The 22,699-nt window shown below is 39.9% G+C and overlaps 1 protein-coding gene across 6 annotated transcripts in view; it reads right to left on the bottom strand.

Moving 5' to 3' along the window:
* kcnab2a (potassium voltage-gated channel subfamily A regulatory beta subunit 2a) overlaps positions 1-22,699 on the bottom strand; it is a 103,463-nt gene that overhangs the window by 17,462 nt on the left and 63,302 nt on the right. The window contains exon 1 of one of the 6 annotated variants that reach the window (XM_061727386.1): positions 10,818-11,052. The exons of the other annotated variants lie outside the window; for them this stretch is intronic. Within the exon in view, the coding sequence (XP_061583370.1) occupies positions 10,818-11,029 (212 nt within the window). The 5' untranslated portion in view covers positions 11,030-11,052. Of the gene's footprint in view, positions 1-10,817; positions 11,053-22,699 lie in introns of those variants that run through there. 6 annotated transcript variants of the gene reach the window in all.

The raw sequence follows: 22,699 nt of genomic DNA, 5'->3' as shown, positions 1-22,699 counted from the left end.
ATGAAGCCACGTTTAGGTAGCTGCCACAGCTACTACCTAAACAATGTGACCCAAAAGCAGAGTACCGGTACACCATTTACCACAACAACACAGTCCTGTCTCACTCTACATTTGTGTAATTATGCAAGTTGACTGGAATCACTTTGTTTCTTTAACTAGCTGCATTAAAAAGATCCTTTTTGGTCAGCGAGGTCTGTAATTATGTTACAATAGAGCTGATTAATGGCCTCTTAATTGCACGAGTAGAAGAAAGAGTCCCTCAGGGTGCTGCTGCGCAGCTCTGCAGACATCACTGAAACTAAAAGCAGATCCCTCGCCAACACCGTCTATGTTGCTGCTTTGCTTTTAACTCGGACTTAACTTTGTCCAGTGTTCAAGCTAAATTTCTTTCATCCTACTTGGCGGGAGCTCTCTCAGATATGTCACAAACAGTGTTGGGTGTGTTTCCAGAGAACTGCTATGTACCAAAGCAGAATTTGATTTAAATATTGGACCAATTTTAATCTCTCAGTTTGCAAGCATTGGTGGAAAAAAAAGAAAAAGGAGAGAAGCGTTTACACCTGGATGTTGCTGGAGTTTCATCAGCATATGTTAGAGCTTGGAATAAAATGAAATCTCCTGCCAAAGCCCGCTTTACCCTTGAAAACTGTCACATGAAAAATAAAATATGTCGTCTTTCAGTTCTAAAGATTTAAATACTAGAAAAAAATGATATGATCCACCTTAAAATGAAGGGAATACCACTTCAGATCAACAACACATGACCTATTACACTTTTACATTTATTTAATTAACAAGTAAAACCAAAATCTCATTGTGGAAAGAGTGTGTGATGTTGTATTTATTAATTTTAAGCCCTGATACTGAGACGATTTTTAACTGAGAAGGTGTGCTAACTTTTTCATGACTATACAGTAGTAGAGCATTTAAGCACTTCTCCAAACCTAGAAATAACGATATCAAATGAGGATATCAGAATGCACATCTCTGCCCATGCTATTGTTCCTTTATATGGACGTGCCTTTGTCAGCACATTGTTCTCTTCAATATTTAACCACAGCGGCCTTGAATACCGCGTTGTGCATCGCTGCAACAACCCCTCCATCGGGTCAGGTTCCAGCTGAGCCTCAGCAGACATGAACCCTGACCGTAAAGTCATCCATGTCACACTGTCCTCAATAATGAAGGAAACAGATGCAGTCCAGGACAGTAACACCGCCGCTGCCGCAGGGACAAAGCCGGTGGAGATCCTGTTCAACGGTGCACAAAGTGACTACAGCACATGTCAGTTCTGTTGTCTTTAGAACACCAGACAAGCTTTCTTGAAGCTCTTTTAACAGCAGCTCTTTGACCCTAACAGCAGAAAGCCAAAAGGAAAGGCAAAGACTTTCATTATAGAATTTTTGTTATGAAGAATATTATAAATTATGACCTCTAATTGTCAATTACTGACTTTTATTCTCCAAGTTATTGATTACTAAAGCACTGACTGATTCCACAACATGATTAAAAAGCCCCACATACACTGATGGAGTGGTATTTTTACTGAACCAGCTGCAGTTTGCGTGTGACTATCTGTTATCTAAAATGAAAAATTGCCAATGAATCAAGTGCACTTCTTTTGGGCCAATCTTTAACCTGAAAATAACCTTTTCAAAATCAATCAATCAATACAATTTCAAACAATAATACACTTTAAAATGTTCACATTTACCAGTTTACGCTTTGTGACGACATTAAAGTCATGACTGCCCTTGCGTATTGAGCATGACAGAGCCTTCAGTCTTTCACAGCCATTTCTCAGAATTTCATTGATCCTTTCATCTGTAAAGCCTTCCTTTATTTGAAAAAACTATTAATCCATCGTCTGGTCATTATTCATTTTCATGGATTTTAGATTCTATAGGTGCAATACTGATTTTTATCAATATTCTATAAATAATACATAGCTCTACTTACAATTTATGCACCTGTGGTTTAATACTAATCTGTTAAAAGATCATCAAAAATGTTTCTTTCTAATATACATTTTATTCAAAAACCTTTTGACTTTTTAAGATATATTAAAATTTTTCTGTTATAAAAATCCCAATAACAAAATTGCAATAATTACTTCACTTCTGTCATAGCTTGTATAGGGGACTGTCTAAATATCTATAGCATCAAATATATTGTAAACGTGCGTCTGTAAACTGGCGTAGGCTGAGTGGGAGAGAGGCCACACAGTCAACTGTTAGCAGAGGACGAATGAGGAAACAAGGTCTCGGAGCTGGAGTGAGATAATGGCCACCTAGCATAACTATTAATAACTTCACCCGCGGCTGCGGCTTCAGAAAAACACAAATAGTGAACCCCGTTTGCATGTGGTTTCCTCCTGCATTCAGGTTTATGTAACACCTGCTTCAACTGGAGGCAGGGAAGGATGAGGAGACAGCAGAGAGCTCAGAGTATTGTCAACAGTGACCTGACGATAATGAAGATAACGAGAGAGAGCAGTGATGGGGATTAAAAGTCTGATTAAATGCCATTAAAGGAGCTGTGAATGAATCAAAGTTTCAGGAAAAAATATTTCATTATTTGCTCGTCTTTGCTTCAGCTGGAAGATAATGAGGAAAAATCACTTTAAGCTTCATTGTCCAGTTACCTCAGAGGTTTGACACTTAGCTGAGCCCTCTGAGCTCGCCGTTATGATCGTCCTACAGCTTTCCGCTCTGGGGGTTTCATTCATTCATTCCTGGCTGATGGCTCCTTTGTATTCTTTGTATCCTCTAAAGACTATTCTTTTTCATACAGAAGCCCAAGATGGATTTGTGCGGGTCAGCCTTGATTGGAGGTGAATCAATATGACAATTTTAACAAGCAATGTGGGGAAAAAAAAAAAGTGGGATAATTTCAAGTTTTTGAAAATATTCAAATCCCTTTTTGGTATAAAGAGCTATAAAACCTCTTCATATCTGTGTGCTGAGTATGAATCTACACAAAGAGTGCAGTATCCTAACTCTGCATGAAGCCTGGAGTCCACACAGCTATCTACAACACGTTAAATAATGCATTACAGCACGTTTCACGAACCCATTTGAAGTGTTAAAATGCCAAGTAGTTACCCCAACTGCTTCACCTAACTTACACAAATACTGTCACCGATCCTCTTTCTTTCCCCACACACTGCATTTAGCTGAAGGAGCCCAACAGTGTAGTCAAATCAATTACCGGCGTTTCCAGTCTCAGATCAATTCTCACTAACCTCTTTAGAGGGTATTAAGCCACTATTATCGTCCTGATTTACGGACTAAATGCAACACGCAGTTTACTTCAGCTGTCCGGAGGCTGAATATTTCACTGAAGTTAAGACTGTTGCTTAGATTGTTTTGAAGCTTTCAACTTTCATAATTATACAATGTCACGCACCGTGTTCTGCTTCCAGTGCCGTATGCAAACAGCAGCCTGGGAAGATGTCAAAAGCGATTTGATTTGCTGGATGGAAACAGCTTCATACGGCGAGAAGTCAGCCACTGGCATCAAAAGACTCCAAGACGGCCGTCAATGCAGTTCATTTTATTTCATTTTTCTTACTTGGGCATTAACAGATTGCAGAGTTAGATGTTTTTCCTGAGGCTGAATTTGTTTTTCGTCTAGCTCGGGCAATTTCAGAGGCACTTATTGGGGGATAAATCTGTCAGTGCCCACAGAGACGAAAAATATTTTAGTTATATGCTGCAGAGGAGCAAGCTGGGACTTACCAATTCTAAATGATGGTTTCTAGGCTGTATTTTTAACGACAAATTTCAACATGCTATTAAATCATGGCCACTCGTAGTTTATACACTGAAAATGTTAACATCACTAAAATGGAAAAACGATCATACAAACTGCTCTTTTTGCACAATTTTTCATTTTATCAGGGTGTGAAATATTTACTGGTTTACAATCAGATCCATACTTAGCGACACTTTGGATCACATCATATACAGAACTGTAAATGTCTCCTGATGTTACTATAAGAGTCTGACTGACGACAATAATGAAAGGACCTCCACTGATGTTTTGCTCAAGGAGAAGTCTTGAGGGAGGCGAGTGGTTAAAGGATGGAAAATGCTTATAAATGAAGGAGAATGGAGGAAGATAAGCTTTCCCGTGAAAAGTGGACTAGGAGCTGGGATACATAAAACATGGTGTTCTAAAACCTAAAGCGGTTATTGTTTGCACTTTTCCAAAACAGACTATAAGATGTTCATGGAGGCTTTCCAAAGCTTTCACAGATTATGTGACTTGTTATGCTACAACAGTTCACATTCTTGTTCTTACGTTGTGCCTTTGCAGAACTCGTGTTTGCTGTGAAAATTTTTAATCAGGATGAAAACTGCCAGAAAACAAGACAAGAAATCCCTCACCAGAGTGCCTTTTCTTGAGTAAACATGCTTCTCCAAGAGCAAGATGCTGAGGTCATTTTAGTTGCTAAAGTTCACCCTCCTCCTCTTGGAGCTTTTAACCTCTCTCTTCCGTCTCATGTGTTCAGGCCCTACCAGCTCTTCTTCTGTAGCACAAATAAACAAGGCACAACCATCACATTTAAATGCCAACCTAACCTAAAATAAGGCCTTGAAATGGTGAAATAAACTAATAAAAACAACTCATCTGCCTCTGATTAAAACTGACTCTTTATTTTGTGATCTTCACAAAAAGTGGCCCCCTGCGTTAATAATACAGGGACTAAAGGTGATGACATATCTGGGACTGGAAGAAGGAAAAACATCATCACAGACTGACAGGCTCGGATCAAACATGGCGGCGTGCAGGAATGCAACAGCATTTCAAGCTCCAAGTTTAGCCTCCTGACTTTTGCACTGAGCAATTCTACTCATACTTATCGGCAGAGGTGGACAGAGTACTCGACCCCAGTACTTGAGTAAGAGTACAAATACTACTGGTCAAAATTTACTCCGTTACAAGTAAAAGTAGCTCAGTCAAAATATTGCTCGAGTAAGAGTAGAAAAGTACTTGCTTTTAAAGGTACTTAAGTATCCAAAAGTAAATGCTTTTAAATTTACTTTAAGTAAAAGCAAGAGTAAGAGTAAATTTCTTATTTTCCACATCAGTAAATTACTATATTTTTTCTGAATTAATTTAAGGATCTTTTAACTATTGTTTCTGAGAATTAACTCTTTGAAACCAGCTGCACTGATGTGCTGCTTTTAGAACCACAATGTTATATAAAACCTGCAGAAACACCAAAAACAAATCAAATGAATGGGATCATAAGAGGACAGCAGATGATGCAGAGTTTATTAACAATCATGAACTGAAACCAAATGAACCTGCACCATCCAACTAAGTCTGGATCCCCCTCAAAGACCACTGTTTACAAAAAACTACATCTCTGCTTTCACGACAAACTAGGCTACTTTGGCGGTATGGTTTTGAGGAGGCTTGACGTATTTCCGCTTTACGTACATCCCAGTGGAGAGCGTGCACTGTGATAGGTCTCCTCCTTTGACAAAAACAGCAATAGGATCCAATAGGATTTTAGGGAAGAAGAAAACAGAGCAGACCTGAAAGTAACGAGTACTTTTCAGCCTTCCTAGAAATGTACTCGAGTAAAAGTAAAAATATTTCTCTTGGAAATGTATTCAAGTAAGAGTAATAAGTACCAAAGAAATCTAATACTCAAGTAAAGTACAAATCCTCTGGATATGTACTTAAGTACAGTACTCAAGTAAATTTACTCCGTTACTGTCCACCACTGCTTATCGGTGCTTATTTGCACATTTTGATCTTTTAATATTCCATAGATTACCTGAAGGTTGTTTGTGTTCCTAACTAAGACCTTCCTTTTGGAAAGGAAATAAACTTCTTAAACTCGAACTTGAAATATAAACCGTCATTTTGTTATGTGACGTTGCCCCGTGATGTCACACTTTAGTTGTTATGACTACAAAAATCAACTTGTCTGTAATTTACAGTAAATGTATTGAATAAAAATAAAAAAGCAGGCTACTACTGTAAAAATCCAACACATTTCCTATATTGCACTGAACTTATGTGAAAAAGATCTGCAACAATTATTTACTGTAGTGAATCAAATGTTCCACTGGTTGTTGTTTTTCCTTCATGATTTCCTGGTATTCTATAGACCAAACAATCAAATGAAAAAACAATTGCCTAGTAATCAGTAATAAAATTGAATCCAGCCCTAATCACAAACTGGTTTTTAAGAAGTTTGTCCATCAAAGAAGCTGAAGTAAGCAGCCCATTAAACATCCTGCTGATTAAAGTACCAACGCTGCATCACTTCTGAGCAAGCTGGTGCCATCTGCCTAATTAAAAAAATGTTGAGGTTAAATACTCATAATACACATGACTAAGCAGGATGCCGTGTATGCTGACGCTCTGGCCTCCTGTTACTGCACAGCCTCACTTCAATTTGTGCCCTTCAATCACTGCCTTACACATTACATAACATGCAGTGCAAAGTCTCTCATGCAGAAACTTATACTAGATACAAATTACGCAGTGAAACAAATCTGGTGATTCAGTGTTCATTCATCTAAAACATCTAAAACACATCTCAGTTTTAGCATAATAACAGTTAAGTCTCTCAGCTTTCTATAACATTTTGATGAGATTATGCACAATCAGCATGCAATAGATTTTGCACTAAATCTGCATCTGCGGATGGAAAACCTCAAGCAAACTCCCTGCACATGTTATGATATGAGGACGATTAATCTGACTATAGTGAAGCTTTTGAGTCAAACAAGAACTCTGCTCTTCCTGGGAGAGTGCAACAAAAATTAATAAATCTAATCCATTTGTAGAAAATGTATTGAAATATCATGCAGGGAGAAAAGAAACACACACACACGCAGGCTTTAATTAAACTTTATCAGTGAAGCGCAAAAAGAACAGCTGTCTTCTTTTACTCCTTCAACATAACACAAGAGCATCTCTCACATGTAGACAGACAGGCAACAATATTCCCCCCAAAACCCCTGCTCCAGCGCCAACACTGACAAAACCTTGCTGTATTCAGTGCAACACAAGCCTAAACCGATAAATTTAACCACTCCACTGTTTGGCAGCGTCTCCCAACATGCCCACGTCATACAGTTGGCAAATGTTTGGCTGTGTATGAAAGATGGTACCTAAGTGGCAGCAGCGGCCTGGAGTCTGTGCTGTGACTGAGTCCTACTATTTACTTGTGTGTGAGTAAAAGTATGCGCATTCTGTTTAACTACCGCACTCTTTATTATTCATATTTCAAGGGAGAGTGCAGGCAGTTGAAAGCTGGCTCCCTGGTGACGAGAGCCCTCAGAATGCAAAAAACATCCCAGCATGCACCCACACTCATGACACCCACTGTTTTTGTCACTCGAGCCATAGCCATGAATGGTCTTGCATTTGTCTTAGCAATGAGGAAAAAAAAAGAAAAGAAAGCAAAGTTTCACCATTTTTCTCTCAACACTTCCATTATGGAGATGACATTAAGGCTGTATCGTGCAAACTAGTCATGAAATGTTTAAAAGCTTCATTTGCAAATGTGGTAACTGGCTTCACATTTCTGACTGAAATTTGTGCTTTTTTTGTCGTTTATTATACAAGACAACACAATGGTGTGATTTAAAAGCCATTAGCTTACACAACACTACAGGTGGAGATCAGCTGTGACTGTGATTCAATGTCAACTTTCCACACAAAAGTGGCGTTCCGGAGATAAGAACACTCGGGCGAGTTACTCGTAGATCTATGACGTGGGAGGCCACGAGTCAGCCCTGATTACACGGCCTCTACAGTAAAATGGGAGCAGCACTGCAGAAGTGTTTTGTCGCAGATGTGATCCGAACTGAAGATACATACTTTTGCTTCACAAATGTTAAACAGCGTAACTGTTAACCACAGCTGAATCCTTACAGTTTTGTCTGTGCAAAGCACAAAAATGTCTTTTTTTTCTGCTGTCCAGCTGAAATGTGATGCTCATCTTCGTCAGCAGTACTTTGCAGATTTGCTAAACCGTAGCAAATAAAACTCTTGCGATCAGCAGGGTTGTGCCCGTCGAAGAGCTAATACTCAACTGAACACCGGGGGACTGCTGCCTCACCTGCACCGCTCTCCCAATCTCTCAGACATTATTCCAGTCCCTGGAAAAGACTACTTTACATAATCACAAGCCATTTCGTGTGCATCATTAATTCAGTTCTTACTGAAGGCATTTAATCATTCCCTGGAAGAGGTGTGGGCTCGCAGAAAAGCCTGATGATTTTAACCAGTCATATCAGTCAGACGCAGAGTCTCATTATAGGGCGACAAGCAACCCGATAAAGCTGCCGCAATCCCTCCACGGCATGAGCAGACCTTCGATCCCAACACAGCCTGTATCTTCTCTTATAGATGCAGAGAGTCTCCACTCAAGGCTGCCATTCAAGGGTACAGAGAAAAACTGCATGCAAATGATGGGGATCTGAATTTCACACGGCTGTTCTGCAGCGCGGATAATCTGGGAAAGTTTTGCTTGATGGATAAGGCAGCTTTAACCGTATTCATTTGGGGCAGTTACAAAACCACTAACCTCTTCAGCTGTCAAAATGGAAAAATTCCCCTCACTCTCTTTAGCAGAGGCACAAAAAGAATGCTCAAGGGTAAAAAGGGAAATGGACGGCCATTTTAAAGGGTTTGCAAGCCTCAAGTCCAAGAGGCATGTTTGAGAGATTCAGTGTGACATGAGCACAGATCACTCCAGCCCACTGTTCCTCCTCATGGGCATAGTGACTCCACCAGCATTAACCTTAGCAATTACTTCCTTTCTTTCACTCTTTCCTTCCTCCCCTTTCAGTCCCTTCTCTTCAAAACAAAACCGCAAACACTATGTAATGCCCTAAGTGCATGAATCCCTGAGCTTCACATGGCATGAAAGCATGAATTACCTTCGGTTTACATCAGATACAAGCCTAGTTCACGAAACACGCAACCCTTTATGTACTTTGTGCCACACTACAAGAGCAAAGAACACAAACAGCCGCTGGCCTGAAAGCTGAAAATGATTTTTTTTCTCATTCAATATCATTAGCCTCAATAATGACAGTGTGCCTACATGAAGAGGCTGGCGTCAGCAAATCAGATGCAAAGGATTGTGATGCGCCTTCAGACGTCCGGGATTAGCCCCCCCCCCCCTTTTTTTTTTGTGAAATCCAAAATGTACATCATCCTCCAGTTTAAGGTGTCCATCTTTAGATTTGCAAATTAAGAATCACTTGAAAAGACATACTTTTCATTTAAACAGTTTTAAACACCAATCTGAACTCAAGTACAGCAGAACAATCAAATCAAGGCATAGTAGAAATGCACAACATGACATTGTGACTTCTATAGTTCAGTCTTTTACCAAAAATAATTAAAGTGAAAAACATAGCTTCAGTGCGTTAATTTGTTAACTTTCACATGCTTACATTTCTGTTGCAGATTTAATACCAAAGCGGAAACAAATTTCTGTGCATCATAGCTAATGCCACTCCTGTCAAAATAACCAAAGTGATGATGATATTTACCCTCAAAGTAGAGAAACAGTTTTTAGTAAAGGGACAAGACACTTGGGTAGTATATCTCACTACTGATAATAAGGCTGGATGAATAGCCCGATATCAGTTTATATTTTTATAAATTATATCATATTTGCCCGCTGGGGCGAGAGTTGATGAAAACATAATATATTATTCATTTCGACAGCTATTTTTGTTCTTTTAACTAAAAAAAACATGAAACCTCTTTTGCCTTCAGTTAGATGTCGAGTCTCAGGTGGGTAAGTACTCATTAAATACGCTTTTATTTTTAAATAAAAGGACAAGAGGTAAATAGAGTTGATGAAAAGTGTTCATGCTGCACTTTTTTTCTGCAAATCAGAATGTATTGCTTAATTTAGCACTTATTCCTCACCCCTCATTGCTTTAAATGTGCTAAAGTAAAGATATCGTGCTTCATTTTCATTCTCTTGCTTATTCTCAGTACATGTGTAATAGCTGAACTGATTTGAACACTTTGCAGCACAAATTGAATCTATTTGCATTTTGATCCAAATGCCTTTATGTAATAAACATTTGCTTAAATGCTTGAAATGGGGTTTGATGGAACAAATTCATTCTTTGGTGTCCGTGTCCCTTGAGATTCCTGCACACAAACAAGCCCAGTGACCTTCAGTAATAAAGACACAAAAGCTTTTAAAAGTCACATCTGGATGGAAGAAGTGTAAATATTAACACTATTGACTGAAGGTTCAAATATATACTGTCCACACGAGCACTGGTTGCACCTGCACAGCATCTTTGATGCAATGCTTGTTTTCATTTGCACATCAGGGATGCACGAAAACGTGTCACGTGACCGTAATAAATTCAAAACATCTACAGTAAATGTCAACTGAAAAACAATGAGTAATCTAAACCCAGTGTAAGGTAAGTGAATTACAATAAAAATGAGATATTATTGTACAAAGAGGAACAATATGCAAAAATAATAGTTCCCCTTTAAGTCTGAACAAAATAGGCTTATTGAGCATGTTTATGCTACAACCAAACAGAACTCTAAAATCTACTTAGACAATATATCTATAAACAAATTCAGGTAGTTTTAAGCATCAAACGCTTTCTCTTTTCTGAACTGCTACAATGAGGAACCTGTGTTAACTGCAATCAACATGAAATGAGTACATTTGAAAGGGGACAAATGAGGACAAACAAGCATCTGCCTTGCTTAATTTTAATGCTCAATGTCCTACAAAGGTGTGGGGCCAAATTTTAATGCCACAAGTTCCCAAGTCAGACAACTCCTACCTATACTTCATGCCAGTCTTCATACTTTGCTCGCTGGAGGTCGGCACGCTCTGAACAGAAAGTTGCCCCAGGCTGCGAGCCACCATTGCAACGGCTCTGAACTTGCTGCGGGTGCCTGTGTTGGGGCTGTTGGCATTCTGCCGGTTAAGTCGGTCCTCCGTGGTGCGGCTCACCCCCCCACGATGATCCGTACAGACTAATGACACCTGCATCCTGGCTTTCTAGCTCACTGTCCCGATTTAAATTTCTTCTGGACAGGGAAAAACTCCCTGGTGTGGAGAGTCTGAAGATCCTCGCAAAAGCGTGAGAGAGTTCAGTCCAAAAGGAAGCCGTCGTTCAAAAATGACCCTCACGCCACCGAGTCACTGCCCAAGTGACTAACCGGCTCACAGTTTGGGAAGACAGGTTAAACCGTAGTGGAGGGACGATGCGGATGTATGCAAAGAGTGATGAATCACAAATCAGGTGAGAAGAAGAAGTCCAAACCGAGCTACTATATTATAAGCCCGTCTTCTTCATTTGGCATGAGAAAAATCTCTGCAATTATCGTCAGCTTGGGGGAATGAAAGCAATTCCAATTCAATACGATGGATGAAATTAAAATAAAAAACGGAGGGATTGCTTGAATCTCCCTCTAAGTTTTTTCCATATTCAGTCGGGTCTCCTCTTGTTTTATCTACCTCATCAGCAGCTGACAGGCAGATTCTCAGTCTCGCAATTTCCTCTTAAAAAAGTGAGCTCAGTGCCAGAGATAACACCTTTCGCCCCAGCTTTAAAAGTGGCAACAATCAGATCCACACACAGAAATAGAGAGAATAGAACCCAATTCGCGGCTCCAGCAGGTTTTCATCTCTCCCTCCCAGTCCGGCTTGACAGCTGCGCTGGCTGATGCATGTTGTACTGGGTACTACAGCACGTTAGTAAAAAGGTAACCTCAGAATCACTTCCCAGCTTTGGCCGTTGCCTGGATTAAACTTGCCTCTGTTTGCCTTGCGCTGAGCATAAAGCGGTGCAGAGCACAAAAGCGAGAGATGGGAGAAGAGAGGGGGAGAGGAGAGGGAGCGAATGCAGTGGGAGGGATATGAAGAGAAGCTAGGAGGAGGAAAATCCAGAAAGCCACAGCAGCGTGAGAGCAAGGCATTTAATTCGGGTGTTTACAGCACCCCCTCCTAAGAAAGGCTACTGCATTTTTGTGCCCATCTTTGTCCATCTGTTGCCCTGCAGTGTAGATGAAATTAGTTTATTCTGTCTAAAGAAAAAGGGAGCGAAGGAGTGCTCAGTGGTCAGGACTTTGTACTAGCCTACGGCCCCACAAAGGGGCTCTTACGTGGGTGTGCTCAACTGCCCGTGAAATTTTTGTTATGTAACTTTATCTTTGACAATATGAAGATAGATGCATCAGACATAATATACTGAATATGTATTTCTTGTGCGAATATTTTGTTTGATAAAAGATTATTAATAGAGTATAATAAAACTTCAGAAGCTGATTATTGTATAATCTGCTGTTTCTTCAACATTTTTTTTTCTTATTAGAATTTGATCTGGTTTTAAATAAATGATTCTGGGGTAAACATAATATACAGTCTGTACAATATATATGGTAATGATTGAAGGTTGAAAGCAAACACCACATAAGCTAGACTCAATGTGATACAGGTTAAAAATTGATAAGACAATAGATGAGGCACATAGTCCAAGTAATATAATACTGAGGCTTATCTGAGTGGACCAGCTAGCGTGCCCAGCTGATAATTAAAAAAGAGGGCATCAGTATCAGAATGTAGTAGTAAACCAGTCAAAAACACAACCTCCATCAAAGCAGTACTGCACAAGGGCTGCTGCTATCTGAAGGACCTATTCTCAGAATAACAACCTCCTGGACTTTAACAGAACCCTGATGGGCAGGGTGGTTTAATTGAACTGAAATCTGATTTTTATCTCGGAGTGTGTTGAAAGCCTAAACAAAAGGAGTTATATAAAAAGGATCTTCTGAAGTTTTTTTTTTTTTTTTTTAAGACCAAACAAGGGAGTAGATTAAAGTGTCGGCATACTGCTGAAATGTGTCATCATGCTGAAAGCAGGTTTTTGATATCTGTCTTCTGAGCAGGAGTACATCGAACATAAAGAAAGGATTAATGTGCATCTTTGCAGGGTTAAGTTACTTTCTTCTGAGCCAGGGGCTGGCGAACCCAATACAGCACTGTTTACTCCAAAGTCTTTGCTCAGTTTAACAGAGGAATTGAGCAGGTCTGACCTGATGTGTCTTTAGCACAGGGTACGGTCTAGGGCTGGGCGATATGGACCAAAAGTCATATCTCGATATTTTCTAGCTGAATGGCGATAATCGATATATTTCTCGATATTTTTTCTGTGCCTTAATTGGGGTTTCCCCCAAAGCATTATAGCATAGCATCTCTGTTAGCTTCATTTTTTTCTGAGGCAAACCCTTAAAAAAACAGTCAGTTTTAATACAAAGCCTCGTGCCAAATGTCACACAGGTACCTTTATTAACAGAGGTCTGCACAATATCAACATGTATAAAACAAATGAAATAAAAATAAACTGCCTGCATATATAGAATAAAAATGCTTCTTGAATAAAATAAAACAAATATCCCTTTCCTGCATAACAATTAAATTAAAATACACTGTGCAATTAATACAATGTAGACAGTAACAGGCAGACTTTTCCACTGAGGTTGACAGTTGTGCAAATCTCAAATAAAACATTCAAGTCAATTTGTCACAAAATAAGCTATATCAAAATCATTAAAAAAAAAAATGTAAAAAAAAAAAGATTTTTTTTTTTTTTAAATCGATATAAACGATATTGTCTCGTACCATATCGTGTTTGAAAATATATTGATATATATTAAAATCTCGATATATCGCCCAGCCCTAGTACGGTCCATGTGCTCTCCACCACTGCTATGGAAACGTGATGCCACAGTTCACGCTGCTTTGCTACAGGGGCCACAAGAGTCGTGACATGGAGGCAGGACTGAGTGGTGAAGAGAAGCCAGGGACAGGAGCTGAGGCCATCCAGCATCAGCCATGTGCTCTCAGGAAGCCCACACGGGACAACATCCAGCTTTAACGTCAACATCCATCTAATTATAACACTCTATATTCACTGTGACATTACTCAAAAATGTCAAACAAATTACAGAACTACACATGCATCAGTGGCTTGTAATTAATGATTACAACAGGAGCTATCAACCGCGACAACGATATGACAACAGAGGGAAAAACATAAGCCTAATCCAATAAATCCTGTCCATCACACTTCCTATGAGTTAATTAACAACAGGCACATCTGACATGTCAGGTTCACAGCAACCACATTCACCACATCTATGAAAAACTAAAACTGAATCAAAAGGCCAGATAAATAGAAGAAACAATCATTAAAGATAAAAAACAAAAAAGATCAGGGAAGCCTTTACTCTTTGGTGAGAAAAGGTCCTATAGAATCACTAATGTGATGTTCAAGAACATGCTGAAGGTAGGCATGGGGCGATATACGATATTATCGTATATTGCGATAAAAAACGGCCGCGATAACGTTATCGTGGGGTACTGTAATTATCGCCAAATTCTTTTTTTTTGTTTTTTTTTTTGGTCACACAAGGCTACCAGCCAGGTAGAAGCCAGTGTTATTTTTTTCATGTATTTTATTAATATTATTTATTATTATTATTTATTTAATATTTTTTCAGAGAGTAGTACAATCCGTGTGCATTTGACTACTGTGGCACTTTATTTTCACTCAATCTTATACTACATATACTTATACTCTTATACTACAGAGCAGTGCCTTTATTTTATTATTTTTCCAGAGAGCCGTACTAAGTAGCAGGCAGCCAGCCACTGTTAAAGTTTCAGAGAGTAATACAATCAGTGTGCATTTGGCTCTACTTTGTCACTTTATTTCTATTTGTCACTTATTTCTTTCGACTCTCAGGGAAGTATTTTCTTACAAAAAAAGAAAGTTCAAATAAGTACCGGTACCGGTACTATAGTTTACACTTTGTAATGCATAACATTTACAGTACACTATTTGTTCTCTACCTCAAGTGTCACTGTGTTGAGAATGATTTGAGAATAAATGTTCTGAAGGAACCAGTGGATCCACGGTTAGTGTTTTTCCTTGCATTTTAAGAATTTTATAAGCGACGCGCTAATATCGTGATATTTTTGTCCACTAATATCGTGATATGAAATTTTCATATCGTCCCATGCCTAGCTGAAGGGGTTATGTTACAGCAGATTGTGTTTAAAACCGCCTTTAAATGAGCAAGTGAATTGGAGTTTCTTTTCTCTGTACTGCTATCGAGTAAATATTGAACAGACCTCTAAGCGGCTTTGTGGTCATTCAGCAAAATGAGCCTGAGAACTGTTGGAATGAACTGGGATTTACTGTGTCACAAGATAAATCAGATGCTGAACTAGAACTTTGGTTAAACTGTTAATTTGCAAAATTGTGATTAAGGTGAACCAACTAGGAAAACAAAGATTGTCCAAAAGCCCCATGAGCAACTGTTCTCTAACAGGGTGGGGGGTGGGGTCGTATGGAATGTTTTAAATTGTGTTTTTTATTGTTATTTTATTCTGCATGTAAAGCACCATGTGTTGCATTTTATATTGTATGATTTGGTGCTATACAAATAAAGTTTAAAGTTTAATAATAAAACATCTATTTCTGTAATAATGGAGAAGCAAATAGCAAAAAAATACCTAAAAAACTAAATAAGTTACCATGTTAGACTCAGCAGCCGTGGGTGTTGGATAGTAGAGCTGAATAAATCTCCTCCCACTCCAGATTTTATCACAATGCTCTCCCATGTGTGTCAGGACCTTCGCTTCCTTTCTTTGATTAGGTCCCTGATTTGTTGTTCTCTAAAACCCTACAGAGCCTCTGAAATCCCCCTGACGCTCCATCTCTACGAATTAATGCAGAGGACTGATGGAGCCCTTTACTGTATTTAATGTGAGGGGGAGGAAGAGGAGAGAAAAAAACTGAAAGCTTGTAATAGAATTTGTTTTCTTGATCACGACTAACATGAACTAGAGCCTACAATGCAGAAGATAATGAAAGGAAATGGCATTGATGATGCATTTCTGACTTAAAAGATGAAGAAAGAAACTGGAAAGAGATTCCGCTCATTGTTCACAGCACTGTACATGCTCTGTTACTGATACAAGAAAAAGTTGTAGGACAAAAACACAAGACAATCAAAATCATCAGTTTTGTTCTGCTCTGCCATGAATCTCTGGCCAGAAAAAGTCTGGATAATACCATGCAGTAATGAGGACTCGAGAGCTTTGTCTGAAACAACTGGCCTCTGCCTAACTGCTACCCACCTACTGCAGCTAAGAAGAACAGTGGAAGAGAAAAGAAGACAACTGCTTTCATCAAAAACTTCATCAGAAACTTCTCTGACCACTGAAACACACTGTCACGAGTATCGACGCTTCACCTCAGCTCCCGTTAATTAGCTCTTAGAAAGAGGCACTTGCTCTCTGAGTAAGTTCAACAATTTGCAGAGTGTGAACCTGTATGATGTCAAACATAAATCATGTTTTATTCATAAGACATTGCGATGAGTCCATTTAAACCCTGCTCCAGAGTGATGGGAGCATCAGGGTAGGAAGAATGGTGGATGAAGTGATGCACCCATCACGCCCAGCACCTACTGCCCATGTCTGTGGGGTATAGTGGCCTGGACCTGTATACCATTTTTTTTCAATACATATATGTTCTTCTCTCACAGCATGGAGATGTTGTGAAAGAGCAGGTCAGGGAGCATCAGATGTTACTTTCAAACATGGATTACACCCCACCGATTCCATACAGGTCCATACCTCCAGAACTTCTTCAAGAATCTTTCGGATGTGCTGGAAAAGACTTTGGCCAGCAGTTTGAGTCATTGATTGGCAATTTAAGATCTGAATTCAACTCTGAACTAAGAAACCTACAGTGACAGTGTTTACTGAAGTGATGCCACATGTGTGGTGAAGGTGGTCTCACAAAATAGTAGTGCCTGACTTTAGTTTTTTCCAGTGGCGTCACCAGGGGGTGGCCAAGGGTGGCCACGGCCCCCCCTACAAATTTGCTGGCCTCCCCACTGGTCACCCCTACGGAAGAGTATTAGGGCCAGGCAGGAGAAAAATAAAAATAATATTTTAGAGGAAGAAGATTTTTTTTTCATTATGCACTTTGAGAAAAAAGTCGAAATGTCGAGAAAAAAGTCGAAATGTAGATATTAATGTTGAAGTAGAATTTCGAGAAAAAAGATTAAATGTATTTCAACTTTATTCTCGAAATTTCAACTTTACTCACAAAATTGTATTTCAACATTAATCTCAACATTTCGACTTTTTTCTCGATATTTCGACTTTTTTCTCGAAGTGCACAATAAAAAAAAATCTTCCCCTCTCAAATATTTTTTCTCTTGCATGGCCCTAATACTCTTCCGTAATAAACCCAAGTATATCAGTAGGCGTTTTTTTTAAGTATTTCTGAGCCCTTATACTACAACAGTATAATACAATCCTGTAATGACGGCTTTTAGTTTTGGTGTCCACCCCAAGAATTTAAGTGGCCCCATCTGGCCCCCCCTATGAAACATTTTTGGAGGCGCCCCTGGTTTTTTCCTGATCAGGTCATAAGTTTACACAAAACCCCTGTTTTCACATCTTTAAGAGTCTTTTTTTTTTTAAATCACAGTATATAACACCTACCATTTAATACTTTATTAACAACTGATTCTTTTTCCCCTTTTCCACATGAGACTGTTATTATTATTATATGTGGCAATCTTGATTCCATGGAAGGAGACCTCTTCTCAACATTTTAACATTTAACAGCTCTAAGTAAACAGGAATTATCTGTTTAAATCCCTAAAATTAAAACAATTCACAACAAGCTAAGGGGCAACCAAAATAAAATAAAACAATGAGCTTTGGCACAATTGCAGCACTTCCTTTACTTACTAAACCAGAGACGGACTACCAAAATAGACACTTGTGACCAGGCTGAGAGTCACATGGAGCCTCACACATATCCGCTGACAGGGACAATCTTGCTCAGTTTGACACAAACTGGCATCAGAAGATGTTGCTGGATGTTAGACCTCATCTGTCTTAGCTAATGACTTTCAGTATCTCTCTGTAGAGAGCATAGCACATATAAGGTTTCCCTTGCCAGAATATCAAGGAGGATAGGAGGATTCATATCAACCCCCAAATCCTTTAAGCTGGGTAAACAACAAAAACTATATTCAGAAATATAAATTCAAAGACAGCTTCATTGCTTATTCTCCCTCAAGTTGAACCATTTGCACCAAACAAGCTGCATCATAGTATCAGTAAGTTGTCAAATAGCATTTTAAAATGCAACTTACTGAGAGTTTCATAAGTGTTTGAGGATTTGAGCTATCAAGTGAAAGAAAGCTTCAGATGTGGCGGTGCTGGAGAGACAGAGGGGGGTATGTGCACATGTCTGAAAGGAAGTGCATGAGTGAATGAAGGGGATTAAGACAATTAATGGAAAGAGCTATGAGGTCAGACAGACGGACAGTGCTGATCGACAGATGTGCTAATGCTTTAACAGCAGCATAATGCAGCTGAAGGCTGAATCTAAAGATTTCCGAGTTTTATATGAGGATGTGGTTATTGCAAAAAATGTATATGAAAATATTACAGTTTATTGGGTTTTTGATTTAATGGACTTCAATCAAATCAACTCGCACACAAATATGAATGATTTCAAGTGTAACCAAGAGACACTGAAGATTTTAAATTAATAGAAATACGGACATTTACTAAATTAGGTCCAACTGTTCTGCGATTCTGGAAAATCCTCAGGAAAAAGATGAGTGAATGCAGACGCAGGCCTCATCTGTTAGCAGCGAGTGCTGCAATTCTTAACTCTCCAGTGAACATGACAGATTCCCGGCAGACAGTAGGGCTCAGGAGGAGTTGTCAGTGCTGCTGTCCCTGCTGACACATCCAGCAGAGCAAAAGAGCTGAGACGACCGAAGAACGAGGACAGGAAACCCCTCTACTTATGTAATAATGAAGATTTGGGGATTTAGATCAAAGTTGCTTCCAATGAAACAAATAATGTTGAAAAATGGTGACTTTAAAAGTGCATTTACGACGTGTATGCAACATTTAGAAAAGATGACAGAATTTATGTTTTTCTAATATAATTTGGGCAGTGCTGGATAAGTTGGTAGAGTGCTCTTCCTCTAATCAGATGATAGGATCCTCTGCTCATGTATTTATCAAAATGTTCTGGAGCAACTAGAAACAGTTCAAACATGTCCAATGCTTTTTCAAACATTTTAGATAAACATTTCATCCTACAACTGCTTCAACAAACCATCATCTGGACAAAGCACTGTGAGGACCGTGTTCTTCGATTTCTGCAGTGCATTTAACACCATCCAGCCTGCATTATTACATAAGAAAGTCCAGAAGACACAGCTGGATGCCTCCATAATCACCTGGATTACTGACTACCTGACAAACAGACCACAGTTCGTGAGACTGAGTGGTTGTGTGTCTGACCAGGTGGTCAGCATCAAAGGAGCTCCACAGGGATCTGTACTCCCACCATTCCTCTTTTACGCTGTACACCTCAGACCTCCAGTTCAAGTCGGACTCCTGTCATCTGCAGAAATACTGGATGAGCCTGCGGTTGTGGGGTGTATCGGTGATGGACAAAACGTTTTGTGGCATGCTGTGGGAAGAATTATCTAATCTGGAATCCGAACAAGACAAAGGAGATGATTGTGGATTTTAGGAGAGCCAGGATTAGGTCAAATAGTTTTTACCATCATGGTTTACCATCAAGTTGAAGAGGTAGAGTATCAATACCTTGGTGTTCACGTTGACAGCCGACTGGACTGGCAATGCCATGGGAGAGAGCAGAGTTTACTTCTTAAGGCTGAATTATGGTTCTGCGTCAAATCGACGCCGTGCCTATGCCATCACCGTGACGCCGTCGTGCAGTACCCCCCGCGACCGCTAGGTCGCAATCTTTTCCTGAATGGTTTATCCGACTTTTCCGGTCACAGTGAATGAAAGACATAAGGACAACTATTGTGAGAAAAAAAAAAAATCAATAAAAAAAAAAAAAAAAAATCACACATACACGAAGAAAAGAGCGCTAAAAGTTCACGACTGCTTCAAACCGGAAACCGGAAATGCGTTGCTACCAAGCGAACCAATCACAGCCCTCTCTATCTGCGTTTGGTCTGCGTCACCTCGACGCGTAGTTACAATTTTTGGGATGTGCACGTCAGCGACGGCGTCAGCGACGGCGTCAGCGACGCCGTAGGGTACGCGTCGACGCGTACCCTACGGCGTAGGCACGGCGTCGTTTTGACGCAGAACCATAACTCAGCCTTTAAGGAGGCTTAAGTCCTTCAGCGCTTGCATCAAGATGTTGTACATCTTCTATATGTTTGTTGTAAAGGGCCTAATTAATAAAGTTTTTTTCAAATTTGAATTTAAAGCTGCAGACTGTAGAGATAAAACAAAAAGCCCTATTAGAGTCTATGTGTGAAGCAGACATACGTAGTAAAATACTTAGTTGAACTTAGATAAGGTTAAAGGTGCTATGTAAGTATGGACCATTTAACCTTCAATTAGCATATGTTGTTGATTAAACATACATATAAGCAAATATACCAACCGCCACAAAACAGCAGTGATTCACCTTCAAACTATGATTTCAAAATCATGACATGATCAACGAGGTGTGCTTAAAGCGCACCGGGATAATCTGCACATCCACAGGGATAGAACTCACTAATATGAATACAGAAAAAGTGACTGGAAGAAACATAATAATGCATTGTGTTCAAAGGAGGATCCTCCGTGCTGCCTGCGTGCGTTTGTCATACAGTAGCTGAGGAAAATGTATACATAGACAATTCTTGCAAGTCAGAGATGCTGTCGGCTGCATAGTAAAAGGATGAGGGTAATTTATTGTGGCACCCTGGCATGCTGGGTCCAAAATATTAGGTTCAAACTTTATATGAATAGTATTTGCATTAAAACCTTACCACAGATTCTCCAGAGGTACAGAACTCTGAAGGTCAGGCAATATTGTTTTCACAGATCCCTCACCGTCTAAGCCTTTGATGGCAAACAGAGTGCAAAAAGACGGGATAAACTAAGCCTATTGAACATCTGTTTCCCATTTCATTCTCAGCTACTGATTGTATGAAACTGTCCTCAACCTGTAAAGCCCAGAAACAACATGAATGTTACTTAAAGGGGACCTATTATGAAAAACACGTTTTTTCTTGCTTTAACATATATAAAGTGGTCTCCCCTCAGCCTGCCAACTCAGAGATGGAGGAAAGCAACCAAATTCTGCAGTGTCTGTACAGCCGCCCGGATGAGCCATCCAGTCTGATGTGGCTTCTACGAGCTATTCAGATTCTGCTCCCTTTCGTTACGTAACCAAAATGCGATTTACATAGGTTGGCCTCCGATGCGTGAAACCACGCCCACAACTAACTCTGGCTGGAACAACGACAACTCCTCCGCTGGCCGGAGCTTCCTCCATTTTTTCATAGCGGCGTATCGCGTCATTCAGGCAGCCGTTCAGCACAGTGCCTCATTATCAAAGCCTCCCCAGCCACTCAGAATCCTGCATAGATAATGAGGTTAGAGAATGGGATGATAAAGACATGGCTCAGAGACTGAATTTCTAATTTATTTAGCAAAAACCATCAAAAGCTTGTTTTTAAGACATCCAAGGCCTGTTTAAAATAGGTATTAGATGCCATAAAAGGTCCCCTTTAAGGCCTGATCTGGACATCCCGACAGGAAAAAACGTGAAGTCTTGATTTGAGACATCCGTCCATTTTCTATACCCGCTTTATCCTTTGCAGGGTCACGGGGGTCTGCTGGAGCCTATCCCAGCTTATTCCAGGTGAGAGGCAGGGGAACCCTGGACAGGTCACCAGTCCATCGCAGGGCCACATATACAGACAGACAACCAGATACTCTCACACCTACGGACAATTTTGAATCATCAGTTAACCTAGCATGCATGTTTTTGGGCTGTGGGAGGACGCCGGAGTAGCCGGAGGGAGCCCTAGCAAGCACAGGGAGGACATGCAAACTCCACACAGAAAGACCCCCACCGGGCCCGGGAGTCGAACTAGGAACCTTCTTGCCATGAGGCAACAGTGCTAACCACCAAGCCACCGTGCTGCCCCGGTTTGAGACATGATACCTTTAAATATGAAAAACTGTATTCTGAGAGAAAAACTCAGGAGAAACGGAAAATATAAACGAAAGTTAAAACACTGCCAACAAAAGCCCGAACTGAAGTGTCTTATCATTGAGAAATCATTCAAGAGGTGCAAAACTCTCATTTAGCTGGTTTACACATTTATAAAAACAGGAAAAAGCCAGGAGTTGGTTATGTGTTATACCCGAAGGAAATGCTAGGGAAAGCCAGGAGTGAGTGTCCTGTCAAAACTGCAGCGAGAGCAAATATGGTTTAAAGGTTCGCCCAAAGCACAGGTAAGCCTATTTCATTTTCAATTAATCTCTTGGTTTCAGCACAACACCTGGGTCTAAACACGGTTTTGCTGCATTTCTGTGGAATCAGTCGAGCGTGAAAACGCCAAATTCCATCTGCATTAAATCTGCCCACGAAAGCATAGAAATGTATGAAAAGCTTCAGTGGGCTTTCTTCACCGTTACAGCCTTTGACTTGTGAATGAGAAATATTTCATCTATATGCTCCTTAACAGAGCAGTCCTGAATATTTAGGTCTAAATCCATCACGTCTTCAGCTGAAGGAAGTCCTATTCTATTTTAGAAATGTATTAAGAAAACTAA

This window comes from Cololabis saira, chromosome 8, assembly GCF_033807715.1.
Source record: "Cololabis saira isolate AMF1-May2022 chromosome 8, fColSai1.1, whole genome shotgun sequence".
Classification (NCBI taxonomy): Eukaryota; Metazoa; Chordata; class Actinopteri; order Beloniformes; family Belonidae; genus Cololabis; species Cololabis saira.
This window is presented reverse-complemented; position numbering and strand designations above follow the sequence as displayed.